This window comes from Eleutherodactylus coqui, chromosome 3 (genome assembly GCF_035609145.1).
Source record: "Eleutherodactylus coqui strain aEleCoq1 chromosome 3, aEleCoq1.hap1, whole genome shotgun sequence".
In the NCBI taxonomy this organism is placed as follows: domain Eukaryota; kingdom Metazoa; phylum Chordata; class Amphibia; order Anura; family Eleutherodactylidae; genus Eleutherodactylus; species Eleutherodactylus coqui.
The window spans coordinates 115,154,586-115,170,259 of record NC_089839.1 but is presented as its reverse complement, the minus strand read 5'-3'; the positions used below and the strand labels follow the sequence as shown (position 1 = coordinate 115,170,259).

At 44.4% G+C, this 15,674-nt stretch overlaps 1 protein-coding gene across 4 annotated transcripts in view; it reads right to left on the bottom strand.

The window, feature by feature from the left end:
- Positions 1 to 8,418: 8,418 nt before the first annotated feature.
- The window catches only part of WTAP (WT1 associated protein), a 52,286-nt gene continuing 45,030 nt past the window's right edge, over positions 8,419 to 15,674 (bottom strand). For 3 of the 4 annotated variants that reach the window (XM_066595979.1, XM_066595980.1, XM_066595981.1), the window contains 2 exons: positions 12,998 to 13,152; positions 8,419 to 9,631 (listed from right to left, as the gene is read on the bottom strand). In XM_066595979.1, coding sequence (XP_066452076.1) covers positions 9,054 to 9,631; positions 12,998 to 13,152 — 733 coding nt within the window. In that variant the 3' untranslated portion in view covers positions 8,419 to 9,053. Of the gene's footprint in view, positions 9,632 to 12,997; positions 13,153 to 15,674 lie in introns of those variants that run through there. The other variant, XR_010791187.1, reaches the window with a different exon arrangement.

The window sequence follows — 15,674 nt, the reverse complement described above, 5'->3', positions numbered from 1 at the left end:
CGGGTGACGCCACCATTCCAGCACCCACCGGCATGAACATCGGTGGGAAAATAATTGAGCCACAGACAATGTTATAGTACCTCAGGTGCCTGGAAACGATCAGGGCCTGGAATAACTTTACTGGATAACAATTCCACAGATACAAGGCAAAAAAATAAACAGTCTTCCAAGTGTAGGCAGGATTAGAAATATATACAGACAATCTGGAAGATGAGTACCTACACACAGCAATCCCAGACTTCAGGACGCCTGTGTGTGTGACAATTGTAGATGCGTACCTCCACCCAGCGGTCCCAGACTTCAGGACGCTTGGGCGTGAACAATTGAGAATAAGAGTACCTCTGCACTGGGCCTTGTGTCAGAAAAACTTAAAGGGGTTGTCCCGCGGCAGCAAGTGGGTCTATACACTTCTGTATGGCCATATTAATGCACTTTGTAATGTACATTGTGCATTAATTATGAGCCATACAGAAGTTATAAAAAGTTTTTTACTTACCTGCTCCGTTGCTAGCGTCCTCGTTCCCATGGAGCCGACTAATTTTCGCGTCTAATGGCCAAATTAGCCGCGCTTGCGCAGTCCGGGTCTTCTTCTGTTCTCAATGGGGCTCCGTGTAGCTCCGCCCCGTCACGTGCCGATTCCAGCCAATCAGGAGGCTGGAATCGGCAATGGACCGCACAGAAGCCCTGCGGTCCACGGAGGGAGAAGATGCCGGCAGCCGGTAAGTAAGAAGTCACCGGAGCGCGGGGATTCAGGTAAGCGCTGTGCGGATTTTTCTTTAGGTCCCTGCATCGGGGTTGTCTCGCGCCGAACGGGGGGGGGGGGGGGTTGAAAAAAAAAAAAACCCGTTTCGGCGCGGGACAACCCCTTTAAGACTGGCTCACGCTCTTTCTCTCTCTCGGGGCTCACTTACTGCACATGCCATTCCTTGCATTCGGGAAATCTTTCCTCCTCTTCCATCTTCAACACATGAGGGCTGAAGGTGCCCCATTTGTCTCTGTGCTTTAGGTGGAAGACAAGATGGAAGACCCTTGAACTCCTTTCCAGCTCTTGAGCACTCACATTTATACCTTCACTCATACCACGTGACAGGTCATAAATTGATACATTTACAGACAGTCTCCATGCTTTGCAGACACTTAACCCATCACATGCTGCAGCTGTGCAATACACATAACAGAATAACAGTTCTGCACAGTGCATCAACACAAGACATTACATGTATGGCATTATGGAGGGGGCCAGGAAAGGATGTACTGGGCCACTACACCACCCAAGCACTTTCTTTAACGTTAGGGACCGAAGACACTTTCCCCGTGTTTAGCCCTTTACACACTGTGGTCAGTACGTCCGCAGTTTTCAAAAGGCTGACAGAGGTAGGGTGCTCCCTCTTTCAGCCATCAGATCCCCCGTGATTGCAGAGTCCTGATGGGTTGCTATGGCACCCAGAGGCTTGGATACAGTGAACTGCATTGCTGGGAGTGCTAATGGGGTGTCAGACAGTGGCGTAGGAAGGTGGGTGCGGCAGGGGCATCCCGCTCCGGGTGCTATCAGCGGGAAGGGGGGGGGGGGGGGTGACAGCTCAGCTGTGGTTCTGCACATCCCTGTACTCCTCCCCTACTCACCGCAGGATCAGCAGCATTCGGTGACCATCACATGGAGCCATGCCGAAAAGACCAGAGGAGGAGCGAGGCTCAGAGGAGGACCGGGGACGCCCTGCTGCAGACAGAGGAGAGAGAAGTGAGACTGACAGGAGAGAGAAGGCCGAGGGGAGAGATAGAAGAAAAATAGAAATTACAGGATATGAGAGACAGCGGAGGAGAGAAACATAATTTTTAAGGGAACGCCTTTTTAATTTAGCCCACAAGGGGAAGATAGTGGCCAACAATAATCTAATTGGTCGCTGCTGTGGCATTTTTTAAAATAAAAAGGTAGGTTTAATTCTTCAATGGAGAGGACTGAGTAAGTACGCAGGTAGGTTGGTTCAGTTCTTGCCGGTTGGGGAATGCTTATGGGCAAGGCCTTATGCCTGATCGGTGGTGCATGAAACGGCAGGAAGGCTCGGGCCTGTGTACTTAGGGGTCAGCTGCTGTCTGCTGTAAAGCATGCATCAGGGGCCTGCCTCTTATCAACTAGCAGTGACTGTGGGTCACTCACACAGGTTGGTTGGAATGGCCTAGCATTAACCTGAATACCTGGATCACATACAAGCTCCCAGGATACATTGTAACTGAAGAGTGCAATGATGTTGTGCTTGACCAATGTTTCCAACTTGGCTTATACCATAGTTGTACGAAATATGGAGTGCAGTTGGCATATTAACTGGTCTTCGGTTTTGCTTCCAACAGTTCCGCTTGCACCCTGCAAGACACAGCTGCTCAGTGGATACAATGTTGCGAGTTGGGGAAAACCGCTAGAATAATCCACAGCAGGCAAGCAAAGTGTAAATAAAGTGCTTGGTTGGCTACTGCACTGGAACTCTTGCTTGTAGTTTCTGCTTTTGGAGACTTGATCTTAGACAAAAGGCCGAGAAGCAATAACCCGAAAAAGGTTTCGTCTGCAACCCGGCCTTCCGACCCTGCCGTCTACTGTTGAGGCAACATCAGGTCCACTCACAAGCCACAGGCGCTGCCGCCACCCACAATGCAGCAGCGCAGTGCTATAACCCTTGCATAGCATTACCTGCCTTGTTAAAGAGCTCTTTTTATCATTCCTCTTGCACCGTGCCCACGCATCCTAGGCTTGCGGTGCCTGCAGCACTCTTCGCCTCCCTATGCAGGATGGTTCAGACGGTGATTACATTGTAATCACTAGTTTGCCTCTGAAGGTGCGTCGGTTTGAGGGATCTCTTTGGCTTGCCACATTTGAAAAGGGGAAGGAAATTTTTACCTAAAATGAGAAAAATTAGCTTCCACCCCATAGGGGTTTATTGCCTTTTCCTGGGTTGACAATAATAGCACCAGTAAGAATAGTGATATAAGCCGCCCTTCCCACGGACAGTTTCCTACAATTGTTCACCGTGCGGCAGATTTACACAGCGGTCCCTTAACGTACAGTATTAATGGGCTGCAGGACGACCACTGAATGGTGAAACCATAACTCTATGGAAAACTACTGATTGGTTTTGAAGCCTTCAAAACATCATTCAAATGTAATACACAAGGAGGATTAATGAAAATCAAGGAGATAACTAAGGGTAGTTTCACACTTGCATCGAAACCTCCACATTCAGCCGAAAATACTGCGTGCAGCACTTTCCCTTCCGTCCAAAAGCTGGGCAAGCGGGTGGAAAGCAGGTGGACCCACCCGCATACCGATAGGGGGGGGCTATTGCAACCCAGTTCCTTAGCAGAAGAGAGCCCGTGGGCCCTCTGCCATATACTGTTTCACTGCTGTGGCCCGGCTGTGAATGATACTCAAGGAATAGAGGGCAATTACCTGAGGAGCTGGCAGCCAATTACAGGCTGCAGACTCCACGGGCGCAAGGTCCTCGCTTCCACTGAGATACTGCAGTTGTGATTGGTCAAAACTACCGTCTGGCAATGCAATGCTGGTCATGTAATTGGTCTGGCCAGTGGTGCCTAAAGAGGAGAGTGGAATCAGCAGATGATGCGATTCAACGAGGAATGTACCACATATATTCTTGTATGTATAGCTGTTATAAGTTAAACAAGCTGTACATATAATTATATACAGGAGATATCTAGGTTATACCAGCATGCTTCATATCACAATATACAGGATGTATATCTTCTGTTTATAGTGATATGGTGCATGGTGGTATAACCTGGATATCTCCTTATATAATGTAATACAAAAGAGCCTACAGGCTTTTTCTTGCACAACACTTTGACCCCTTTGCATGACCTTTGGTGGATGATTTTGGTGTCATTAGATTTGTTACATCTGCACCACTGCCATAAAGTTTTAGTTTGGTACATTGAGTGACTTATCAGGCCAGGTCAAAGCTCCTATGTTAAGCAAAAACCCAAGCAGTCATTTTGCTTATTTGGAGGTCACCTAATGTCTATATCCTGTAATATCATAGCGTTCTACAAAGACATTTAGTCCCGTATTAAATTCCTCTATGGATTTTGCCATCACCACATCCGCAGGCAGAGAGTTCCAGTCTCATTGCTCTTACAGTAAAGAACCCCCCCCTTCTGTGTTGGTGATGAAACCTGCTTTCTTTTAGACGTAGAGGATGCCCTCTTGTTACTGACGCAGTCCTGGGTATAAACAGATCATGGGAGAGATCCTTGTATTGTCCTCATGTATTTATACATCATTATTTGGTCGCCTCTTAACCACCTTTTTTCCAGGGTGAATAATCCCAATTTGGATAGCCTCTCTGGGTATTCCAGTCCCCCCCCGTTCCATTTATTAATTTAGTTGCCCTTCTTTGAACCCCCTCAAGCACTGTGACATCTTTCCTGAGCACCAGTGACCAGAACTGTACACAGTATTCCATGTGAGGTCTGACAAGTGCCTTATATAGTGGGAGGATAATGTTCTTGTCCTTCACCCCTATACCTCTTTTAATGCACCCCAAGACCTTATTAGCTTTTGCAGCAGCTGACTGGCATTGGTTACTCCAGTTAAGTCTACAGTCCACTAGTACCCCCCAGGTCTTTTTCCATATCCCTTTTCCCCAGCTGTACCCCATTTAGTGTACATTGGTGAGATCCGTTCTCCTGCCCATGTGCATAACCTTACATTTATCAACATTGAACTTCCTTTGCCATTTTACTACCCAAGCCCCCAGCTTATCTAGGTCCTTTGGTAGTCGCATATTGGCCTCCGTTGTATTAATTGACGTTCATATCAAGTGCTTACCAGTTTGAATGTTGCCGTGTCCCCAAAACGTGGAAGACCAGGCGGCCGGTGAACAGTTCAAGCCGAATCCTTGGCTCCACAGTTCTTAAAACGTTTACAACCATTTTTCCAATATCAGGTCAGTCTGGTTATATGTGTACAGCTGGTATAAGTTATACATCTCCTGTTTATGGTGATATGGAGCATGCTGGTATAACCTGGGTATCTCCTGTATATAATTTTATATGTACAGCTGGTATAAACTACAGTAGATACCCAGGTAAGAGCTCATGCTGCGTTACCCGATACCACCAGCATGGTCCAAATCATTATATACAGGGAGCTGTATAACATATACCAGCTGGACATACATAATTATATACAGTAGATCCCCAGGTTATACAAACTTGCTCCATTTCACTGTATACAAGGAGATATAACATTTAGCAGCTACACATATATAATTATATACCATAAATACCCAGGTAAGGGCTTATGTCCACAACCGTGTTTTAACAGCGTTGCATGGCCGCGTGATATGCGGTGAATGAAGTCAATGAAAATCAATCCATGCACACTGGTGTGTAGACACTGCATATCGATACACAAGAGAAATAAAATTACAGCAGACTCCATCTCTGTGTATGTACACAGCGTGAGCTCTATATACTTATATGGGCTGCATATAATACGCTGTCCATACTCTATACATTGCATATAGGCAACGTTTCCATATGCATCCCCACTCTGAACTACCCATTTCCCCAAAAATAAGACAGTGTCTTATATTAATTTTTGCTCCAATAGATTGTACTTTTTTACATGTATAGCTGCCTGGACACTATTTATATTGTCCTTTTTAGTAACTGTAAATAGGGCTCAATTTTGAAGTAGGGCTTATACTTCAAGCATCCTCAAAAATACTGAAAAAGCATTTTGCATCCTCAAAAATCCCGAAAAATCCTGCTATGTCTTATTTTCAGGGAAACTGGTAAGTGGGAAATGTAAAAATAAAACAAAAACATTTGTATGTGATTTGTGGCCATGCACTGTGCCATACGTGGTTGCTGCAGGCAGCGCGTATAACTGAAAAAGTGTAATGGCCGTGGGCATGAGCCCCTCGTATGGATTCACACCTGCATTTGGGGAACAGGAAAGGAGAATCCCCATGGCCAAACGGCTGTTTCTGGATGGAACTGAACAGCGGCAAACAGACTTCCTTGACTATAATGGGGTCCGTCAGCTTCCCGGCTTTTGAACGGAAGACCGCACGCAGTGCTTTTTCTTCCAGTATTTTGAGCCAGCTCTGTGACAGAACCTCCGACTGGTGGTTCCATCATAGATGTGAAGCTGGCCTTACACCATGTGATTCCCAGCAAGAGAAACTAAGTAATCTTATGGATACGATACTTCTTGCTGGGAACAATCACATTGTTCTACTGGCTAACACGGTACCAGACTTTTCATTTGGCCTTACACCAGCATGGTCGATATCACTGTATACAGGAGATGTATATACATCTCCCTGTATATAGTGATATGAACCATGCTGGTAGAACCTGGATATCTCCTGTATATAATTATGTATGTGCAGCTGGTATATTATACATCCTGTATGGAGTGAAATTGGCTAGATTTTATTTAAAAAACATATATAACATGATAATTTTTATTTGCGTCATTACAAATGCAACAATAAGTGGGGGCTTTTGCCTTTTTATATAATATTTTTCTAAAAACTTTTATTTTAGTCACACTAGAGGACTTAAACTTTGCAAGAACCAATGTTCCTACACTATACTGCAATACTTCAATATTGCACTGTATTACACAATCCTATTAGTCTTTGCCTCCGGCAGGGCCTAACAAGCTCCCATGGATGGCAGGCCCAGTGGCTATTGTTATGCCTTTGGCCATCATAGAAACCCATTGGCAGGAGCTAAAAGGAGGGGAGTGGGGTTCCAATGTCACCGTCAAACACTTATATGCCACAATCAGTATTGACCATTGCACCTAAGGGATTAAATGGCCAGGACTGGAGCTAGCTCTGATGTAGTCCTTAGAGAAGGAGCCTGGATGTCAGACAGTTGAGCTCTGCATTCGTGTGCCAGTCTTCTGCAACTGAGCCAACCAATAGGTAGTAAAAAGGTTAGAAAAAAAAGTGTCTAGGAGATATCACAAATTTTTTGTCCAACATTAGCCACTATAATAATTCTGGCATATTTTTAAAACTGCCGCACTTGTTTAGGAAGTTACTGTATTACAGAAATGCCATGTACAATTTTGAGGAACTATTACAAGTCAGCGTCTTCTCTTTAGCAGGGCTTCCTCTGTGCTTCGAGTGTCTGTAGCAATTAGTGTGTAGGTTTGTCTACTTTGTGAATCAACCTTCGGCTACCTTCACACAGCAGAGCATGATATAGTGCTAATGAACCTGCTGTGTACCTACGAATGCGAGGATTTTCTGTGAAAACCACCTCCCATCATTAATGTGAGGTTGCGATCCTCTGGCAAAACTTTCAGCCACGAAGTATTGGCAAGTGTTTCCCATTGTTGTCAGTGGGAAACCTCGCATCACACTCGCATGCATCTCACGCGGCATGCGATGCGTTTTCCTGTCCCATAAAAAAATTAAAAAAAATAGGGCAACCGACTCAACAGGGAAGACGTCATTGCTACAAGGGATGCATGGAGGGAAAGAGTCAGGCTGCCATCTCCTGCAATAGTGGTGTCTACCCTGTTGAATCCCTATGTATGACAAAGCATCCACTTACAACTATGGTTGTGCTTTAACCCAGCCAAAAACTGAGGAAGAGGCTTTGTCCTTGAAAACAAGGTTTTTTGTTTTTTTTTTGCTGGGTTTTAATTTCATCCAATAGAAAACATTCTCTCCTACTTAACTGGTTTCTCAATAAGTCTTTAGAGGGTTGCACCACAATCCAGTAGTTCTATCTTGGTCTCTATTAGTTTCAGTGCCTGTCCATACAAGCACAACGCTAGTTGGTGGTACCTCCACATGAATCTCAGCTTGGAACTCTAGTGACTATATCTAGTCTACATACACCACCACGGGGTTGTTCCACCTCCTTTTCCACTCCAGTCTGCAGTCCAGTGTAACTGATTTATTGCGTAAACTTCACCCATTATAAAAACTTTTTGGGGAGTTTTGCGCCATGTACCAGGCTTCTATCTGGTGTTTTACAAACGTTTTTTCACAACCCCTCTGGTTGACAGTACCCCCATTTTACCGTTTCCTACATCTGCTGCCTCAGGCAGGTACCTTAGTTTGCTCCACCTCCCTCTCCTCTCAATGTGGAGTTATGGGCCTTGTAATGTAGGGTCAAGCCAGGTCATGCAGAGGAAAGTGGTTTTATTCACAACACACCATTTGTACATTAGATGCAATAAAAAAAAAAACCAAAAAAAAAAACCAAAATATTGCATTGATAGCAGGCTGACAAATGTGATACGATGGCACTGTTCCAACATATAAGCATGTACCCAGTTGTCTACAGGAGGGCTTCAGCCCTGGAAACATCAAACCAATATCAATTTAAATGTTACTTTGTAGGGTGAACATGGTCAACAAAAAGGTGTATAAAAGGTGACATTATTAAAAATCTTTATTTTGGTTTGGTCAGTACAGGCAAGGTAATATTGGAGTCACAGGATCATATGCATAAACAAAGTACAACTGTCTGAAAAATTGAGAGAACTGCACACTAGTGTCAAACATTCAGCCATCTAAAGTAGGAATAGTATGTACAGTTAATTGGAAGGAGAAAATAAAACCATTCAACACAAACTACCAGAGAATTTCATGATGATACTGCTACTGGGCAAGAATTGGTGGTCTTACCCATACAGCACTATTTAAAAATGGTGATGAATAGAGACGGGTAGACATCCCACTACACGGTAAAGGTTTAAGATATTAGCAGCTGTACAGACATCATTAAGGTGAGGAATTCATAAAGTTATTATTCCAACTTTTAATTATCTTACATAAAAATAAATGTCTATTTCATGTCAATTTTGTTTGCGAGTGTAATTAGCTGTTAAAATGACCAAATTGGCAGAGGTATTACATTAAGCAACAATGAAAAAACAAAAAACAAAAAAAAAAAAAAAAAGGCAAAAAAATTCTGACAAAATATACACTTTTGGACAGTTGAACTGTGAAATTAAATGACTTGAATTCATAGAAAACAAAAATAAGGTTTTGTTTCTCTTTTTCCTTTTACAAAACAGATCCCTGCACATTTGTTCCAGAGTCCAAGCCATTCTGAATGTGGCGGGAGCTCACAGTTCTGTTGCTTTTCGCACTCCTTGGTTTCTCCTCCTGAGAGTCGTGATTGGAGTCTGTATCATTAGAGTGGTGAGTGAGAGAGTTCTCACTTCCAGTAGGTGAGTCTACACTTTCATACCCAGTACTAAGCTGATTTAAGTAGCTTGACCCCCCTCTACCAGTTCTCTCCTCCGAGTGGTTGGACAGCTTTTCCTCATTCATAGGAGACCCAGGAAAGTCTTCTTCTGCACTACTACCCTCCCTATAAAGAGATGCAGAGCTGTGATTTCTCAGATGAGAAGAGCCACCATTGCTTGGTCCATTTGCCACCCGACTGCAGTCCTTGTTCATTGCTTCTGCCTCTTCTTTGGGTTCTTCTTTAGGAGTCCTGTTAGCAGGAACTTGCGACTGTTGTTGCTGAAGCTGTGAGAGCTGTTGACGGGATTCTTTCAGTTGCTGTTGAAGAACCAAAATAGTACTTTGCATGCCTTCCACTTCCTCATCCAGCTGAATGATGAAGTCATTTAGTTCTGTTAAAGAAAAGAACCGCCAGTGAAAATTGACAATATGACAACAAAAATCTCTAACAAAAATGCCCTGCTGACTCTTCATAAAGCAGCATTTAACAACACTGCATTAACCAACCACTGGAGCGCTCCCTCAAACCAAGGTATTATGGTGACATATTTCAAGTGCAAGAATCTTGTGCAGTTCTACATCTATCATCTGCAAGGACAAACTGGAGAACATTTTCTGTAGTAATCTTGTTGCGTACGCTAATGTAGTCAGTTTGAAATAAGTACATTTATCACCCATCAAAAGGTCAGGTGATAAATGTAAGCTCCCTGGTGGTCTGACTATTGAGGCTTCCCAGGGATCACTGAAACACTGCACTGCGAATTCCCCCAATGATTAGAGTAACCGTGAACACGTGAGACCACTGCCCCATTCACTCACTATAGAGCTGGTCTAGCAATGCTACACTCAAGTATATCCCTTAGAAGTGCCTTTCCACTTGCTTTTTTTAATGCGAATGTCAATGGAACATTCTAATGTTAAAAAGGCATCGCCCAAGACTCACAAATTTGTGCTTTGCGATTTTTGTGCGATGCATTTTTAACATGAAAGCCCCATTGGGGTTTTTTTTTTTTTTAACACGAATGTCAAACAGGTGGAAAGGCTCCCTTAGGGCTTATTGACATGAGCAGGAATCTCATGCAAGTTTTGTGCATTACGAGGTGAAAAAAGTCACGAATATGAACTCCATTCTTTTGAGTGGACTTATTCACAAAAAAAAAGTAAAAATCACAGCGTTCACACAGAATACCTCACCCATGGTTTTTAACGGGACCTTAAAAGACATCGTATGGCACTCACATGCCAAGCAATGTGCAAGGTTTCCCATTGAAATCAGTGGGAAACACCTGCAAGGATTCCAGTTTCACAGAAGTGGGGGGGGGGGGGGGGGGGGGGGGGGGGAAGAAACATAACACGCCTCGCATCGGTGTGAAAAACGCACATTGGCAAGCATGATATTGGGCCGAATTTTAGCCCAGTATCGCACTTAATGTGAATATAGCCTTAGTCCCATAGAAGTGAACGAGAATGGGGCAGTGGTCACGCATGTATACTGTTCTATCCAGCAAAGGGTTTCAGGGTGCAATAGCTGTCAGCGATCATACATTCATCATGTATCCTGTGAAAAGGTCATGTGTTTAATAGAAAGCTTAACTATTCACATAACATGTACAAAATATTTATATGACATGATTTTTTTTACTGTCTTCCTGATGGGTCATCAGCCTTTAACCTTTTGCAATCCAATTTTGGATTCAGGGTTTCCTAGGAGGTTTTCTCTTTCTGCCGTTATACAATGGCGCCATCTGCTGGCTACAGCCAGTACTGAGGTATGGGACATGCCGGAGAGGCCCCCCGACAACAGAGCGGCCAGTAATATAAAGTAGGAATATCCTGCGGGACGTCTTCTGACATCAGAGCTGTACAGTCTTCAATCTGAATGTCTTAAGACGTCAGACAGTGGATTGGAAAGTGTTAACGTAAACTCAGAAAAGCAAAAACAAAAAAGGTTACTCAGGGGGCCTTGGGAGAAGGGATCCAGAACAGAACCCAGATGAAACTCCAAGGTCTATTTCCTCTTAACTACCAAGATGGGCACAGTGGGCATTTTTATTTTACTAGGAAGTGCTTCTAAGACAATCTCTGGTTTGGAATACAAACTAATCTATCAAGGGAACCATAAAGTAACAAATTCCCTTTCAAAATGTTTTTTTCTGAAGCAAAACTACGCCCTTCAATTACCCTATTAGTGCATTTATGGATTAACAGAAGAGTGTCTCATTTGGGACCACCACCATATAGCCAATGCACAGAATAGTTAAACCTCTTTCTGGAGGAACCAGAACATTTGATTTTTCCTTGATAGTTCTACAAGGGAGTTGGACAGCCAATCACAAAATAAATAGCTAGCTTATTTTTGGGTGAAGACTTTAAGACTGAAGCCTATTGCAAAACCCTCTGTAGCCATTTCCCTGCTCTAGATGACCAGAAGCAATTAAAGGAGATGTCTCGAGGAAGCAGTTAATTTTTTTTTTTGCCCAGTCCCCCCCATTAAACATACATTACTAAGCCCCCCTGTAAATGACATTTCTAGCTGGTTCGTACTTACCGTTCCAGCGTTTCAGCAAGTTATAAAAGTTTCCTCAAGATGGCCGCCGGCTCTTTCCCAGTCGCTCGCTGCAGCCCGACGTGCGCGCTCCCGAGACGCCGCCAGCTGTGTCTCCATGGCAACCGGACGCATCGCAGCCGCCGACCAGACGCCCCGCAGCCGCCGACCAGACAGCAGGTAACCGGCGCTAGCCCCCGGCTCCCCAGCGCTAGCTCCCCCGGCGCAGCGACAGCCCCCCCCCATCGCAGCGACAGCCCCCCCGGCCTAGCGCTAGCTCCCCCGGCGCAGCGACAGCCCCCCCCATCGCAGCGACAGCCCCCCCGGCCTAGCGCTAGCTCCCCCGGCCTAGCGACAGCCCCCCCGGCCTAGCGCTAGCTCCCCCGGCGCAGCGGCAGCCCCCCCCCCCCCCCGGCGCAGCCCGGCGCAGCGGCAGCCCCCCCCCCGACCCATCACTTACCTGGGAGGCTTCTCGGGGCTGCTGGGCTGGGCTGGTCTTCTCCGCTGGGCAGCTCCAGTTTCTGCACCTTCCTCTAACAGAGGATGGTGCAGAATGGCCGCTTCAGCGCGCTCCCGAGCAGTGACAGCTCGTCTGCGCATGCGCAGAAGAGCTGTAGCGGGGAGCACACTGAAGCGGCTCGTGCTGAATGGAGAAGACCGGACTGCGCAAGCGCGTCTAAAAAAGCAAGCTGCCGGCGAATTTAGACGGAACCATGGAGACGAGGACGCTAGCAACGGAGCAGGTAAGTGGAATAACTTCTGTATGGCTCATATTTAATGCACAATGTACATTACAAAGTGCATTAATATGGCCATACGGAAGTGTATAACCCCACTTGGTTTCGCGAGACCACCCCTTTAAAGCAATATCAGGTCAGTTTCACATCTGCATCAGAACCTGTTCAGTCACAGATGCAGTTGGAAAATACTGCCAGGTGGAAAGTGAGCAGACCCCATTATAGTCAATGGGGTCCACCCCACACTGTTGAGTTCCATCCAGAGATGAAACCATTCAGCCCCAGGTAGTCCCCTTTTCTGCTCTCCAAATGGAGCAGGAAAGGGAAATCTGCAGAGCAGATGTGAAACCACCCTTAGGGAATTGAATGGATTGGTATACTTCCCAAATATTAAAGTTTGTGCATCTCCAAACCAGAAGGTACAAGTTAAATGAAACAGCAACAGATGCAGTTGTAAGCCCATTTGTAATCCTTACCATCCTGACTGCTTTTAAGTTCCTCACTATATTTCTTCTGCAAAGCCAACTCTGCCTCAAGTTGAGCAATACGACCCTGGGACAGCTGCCTTCCCAGCTCTTGATTCTCTTGGATAAGCATTCGACACTTCGCCATTAGTTTTTTGCCTGTTTGGCTGTAAAGGCAAAAAGGGTTTTCTTTATCAAAACAAGGGTATATTAACATTCCAAATGCTATTTTACCATTAGTTAAGATCTTGCCAAATGTTATTGCATTTCCCCGTCAAAATGAAACCTATAGCAATGTTTGCCGCTTAGTTACCCAAGTGCTCTTCTAGAGTCTGGATATCTTCATGTTTACTGGTACCTCAGGGAGGACAATGAATCGTCCTTGCACCTCCCAACTAAAAGAACCAACTAGCGGTATACACAAGCATGAAAAAACTACTAAGAGTACAGTCAGATGACAAAACCTTGATTGTGAGAACACAAGTCATGTAAAGTTATAAATGCCACATCACACAGGTTAGACTGACCTGAACAGTAACAGATGTTTGTGCAAGCCATTAAACACAATTATTGTATTTAACAATTAAAAGCCCAGAAATAGTTCATCACCAATCCTCAATTCACAAAGCCTAACGAAAACATACATTTTAGACAAGTTATATGAAGACATTGTATATTAAAACACTCAAAACTTTCCAAAGTTTCCCAGTAAGCCACATAAAAATACTTGTTCATTGGCATCTTCTATGCAGCTGGAATAAAATGGTCAGCAGCACATCTTCCTATGTAAAGTGGCCGATGTGCTGCCAACAATGATGGGGACAAACAACTGCATGTACAATTGCTTTTTCCTCATACATTACACTTTGAATTGACCTGTAATTGCCAGTTATACTAGCTTTGATTGGCATTTGCGGTGTAAAAAGGACCCTTACACACAAGATCAGTTGAAATCCCAGAGAAAGGTCACCTTAAAAAGGGGACCATCCACCTTAGATAGCTGTTGGCCAAATGCTTGCATTCTTCCCAACACACTCTTGGCTGAATATGCATGTTTACAAAAGGGAAAGAAGAGCAAGCCGACAGACACCTACGGCTGCGGCTCACCTGCCATAGAACAAAAAATATCCTTACATGCTGAAATCTAAGAAGCTCCACTCTTTTACCGGACATCTGCCACCATAGGAATAGTCAGAAGTCATGCGTGCATATTTGATGGGTCAGCTGGTGCTAAACGCGACAGAATCAGCCGATATTGATCCAATGTATATGGCTACTGTGGTGTTGCACATTAACATTACTAAGTGGTTGATTAATTTTATTTACAACAAATGATAGCAGCCACTGCGATCAGAGCAAACTATTTAAAGGGGTTTTACCAGTTATGATCGGTCAAGGTCCAGCAACTGTGACCCTCAGATTCCAAAAATGGTGGACCTCGTATGAATGGAGCAGAGGACGCGCATGCACAACACTGCTTCATTAATTTCAGTATCTCTGGTGCTATCAGTTAAATGACAGGAGCAGCAGTGTGCATGTGTGTCCGCAGATCCATTCATGTGGAGACTGTTGAACCACCGCTCTCGGCATCAGTGGGGAACCCTGTGATGGACCTCCAGCAATCATAGTTATTTCCCATCCAGGGGGATAACTAGATTTTGGTACAACTCCTTTAAATATCAAGAGCCAATTAAATCCTTTAAATAAAAAGCAGTAACTAAATAGCTAAAAAGATCAGATTAACTACTTTCTAGTGCTTTTATTATAGAACAGGAAATATTTTCTAATATACATACATTTGAAGTTCTGCTCACGTAGCTTTCTTATACCACAGCATTCCCCCCATCTGCACAGCAGAATGGTCTAGTTCATGGACTCTTCTGTCTATAGTAATGCAGGTCAGTCACGTAACCCAAACATGTCATGTAACTCCTGGTATTCAGCCAACACTGATCAGATATCGAATAGGTGAAGAGTAGAATGAGTATACATACATTACTACTACAGCACCATCCCATCAGGTCTGTCAGTGGGGTAGCAGCTCTTATATTCTTCTGCCTGTTATTTTATTAAGATGACATCACCTGGACAAAGTTGTGTGCTTTAACAGATAGGTAAGAAAATTCCCCCACACAATCATCTCGAGTTACCTAAAGTTACCTGGAGAGGGAGGGGGCGAGACACCAAACAGTGGAGATGAAGAATAAGAGCTGCTTCTGTACAGACACTGAACATCTTGATGAGATGCTACAGGTCATAATGCTGTGCGAGCTCTGCTCCTCAAACAACTATGCACATATTAGATGGTTGATCCCCATCAGTAGAAAACCAGAGGTCACATGACTGGCGTCCAGACCATGTCTAGACCAATTCACAGACTACCATTCTACTGTGTATACAGGGACCACTGTGCGGGTATAAGAAAGTTATGTGAGCAGAATTTTAAATACATGTATATTAGAAAATTGTATGATTTCTTATTCTGTAAAAACTGAATAACTCTTTTAAATCAGGTAAAATATAACATTTATACACACGCGTATATATACACAGGTTTATACATTACCTACCGTCTAATTTAAAGAGAAACTGCACTTTTACTTTGGAGCGCTCCTGCGGACATTTTCCGCTCCTTCCGGCAGTCAGAGATGGCCTGATATAGCGCTATGTGGAACAATCTTTAGGAGCC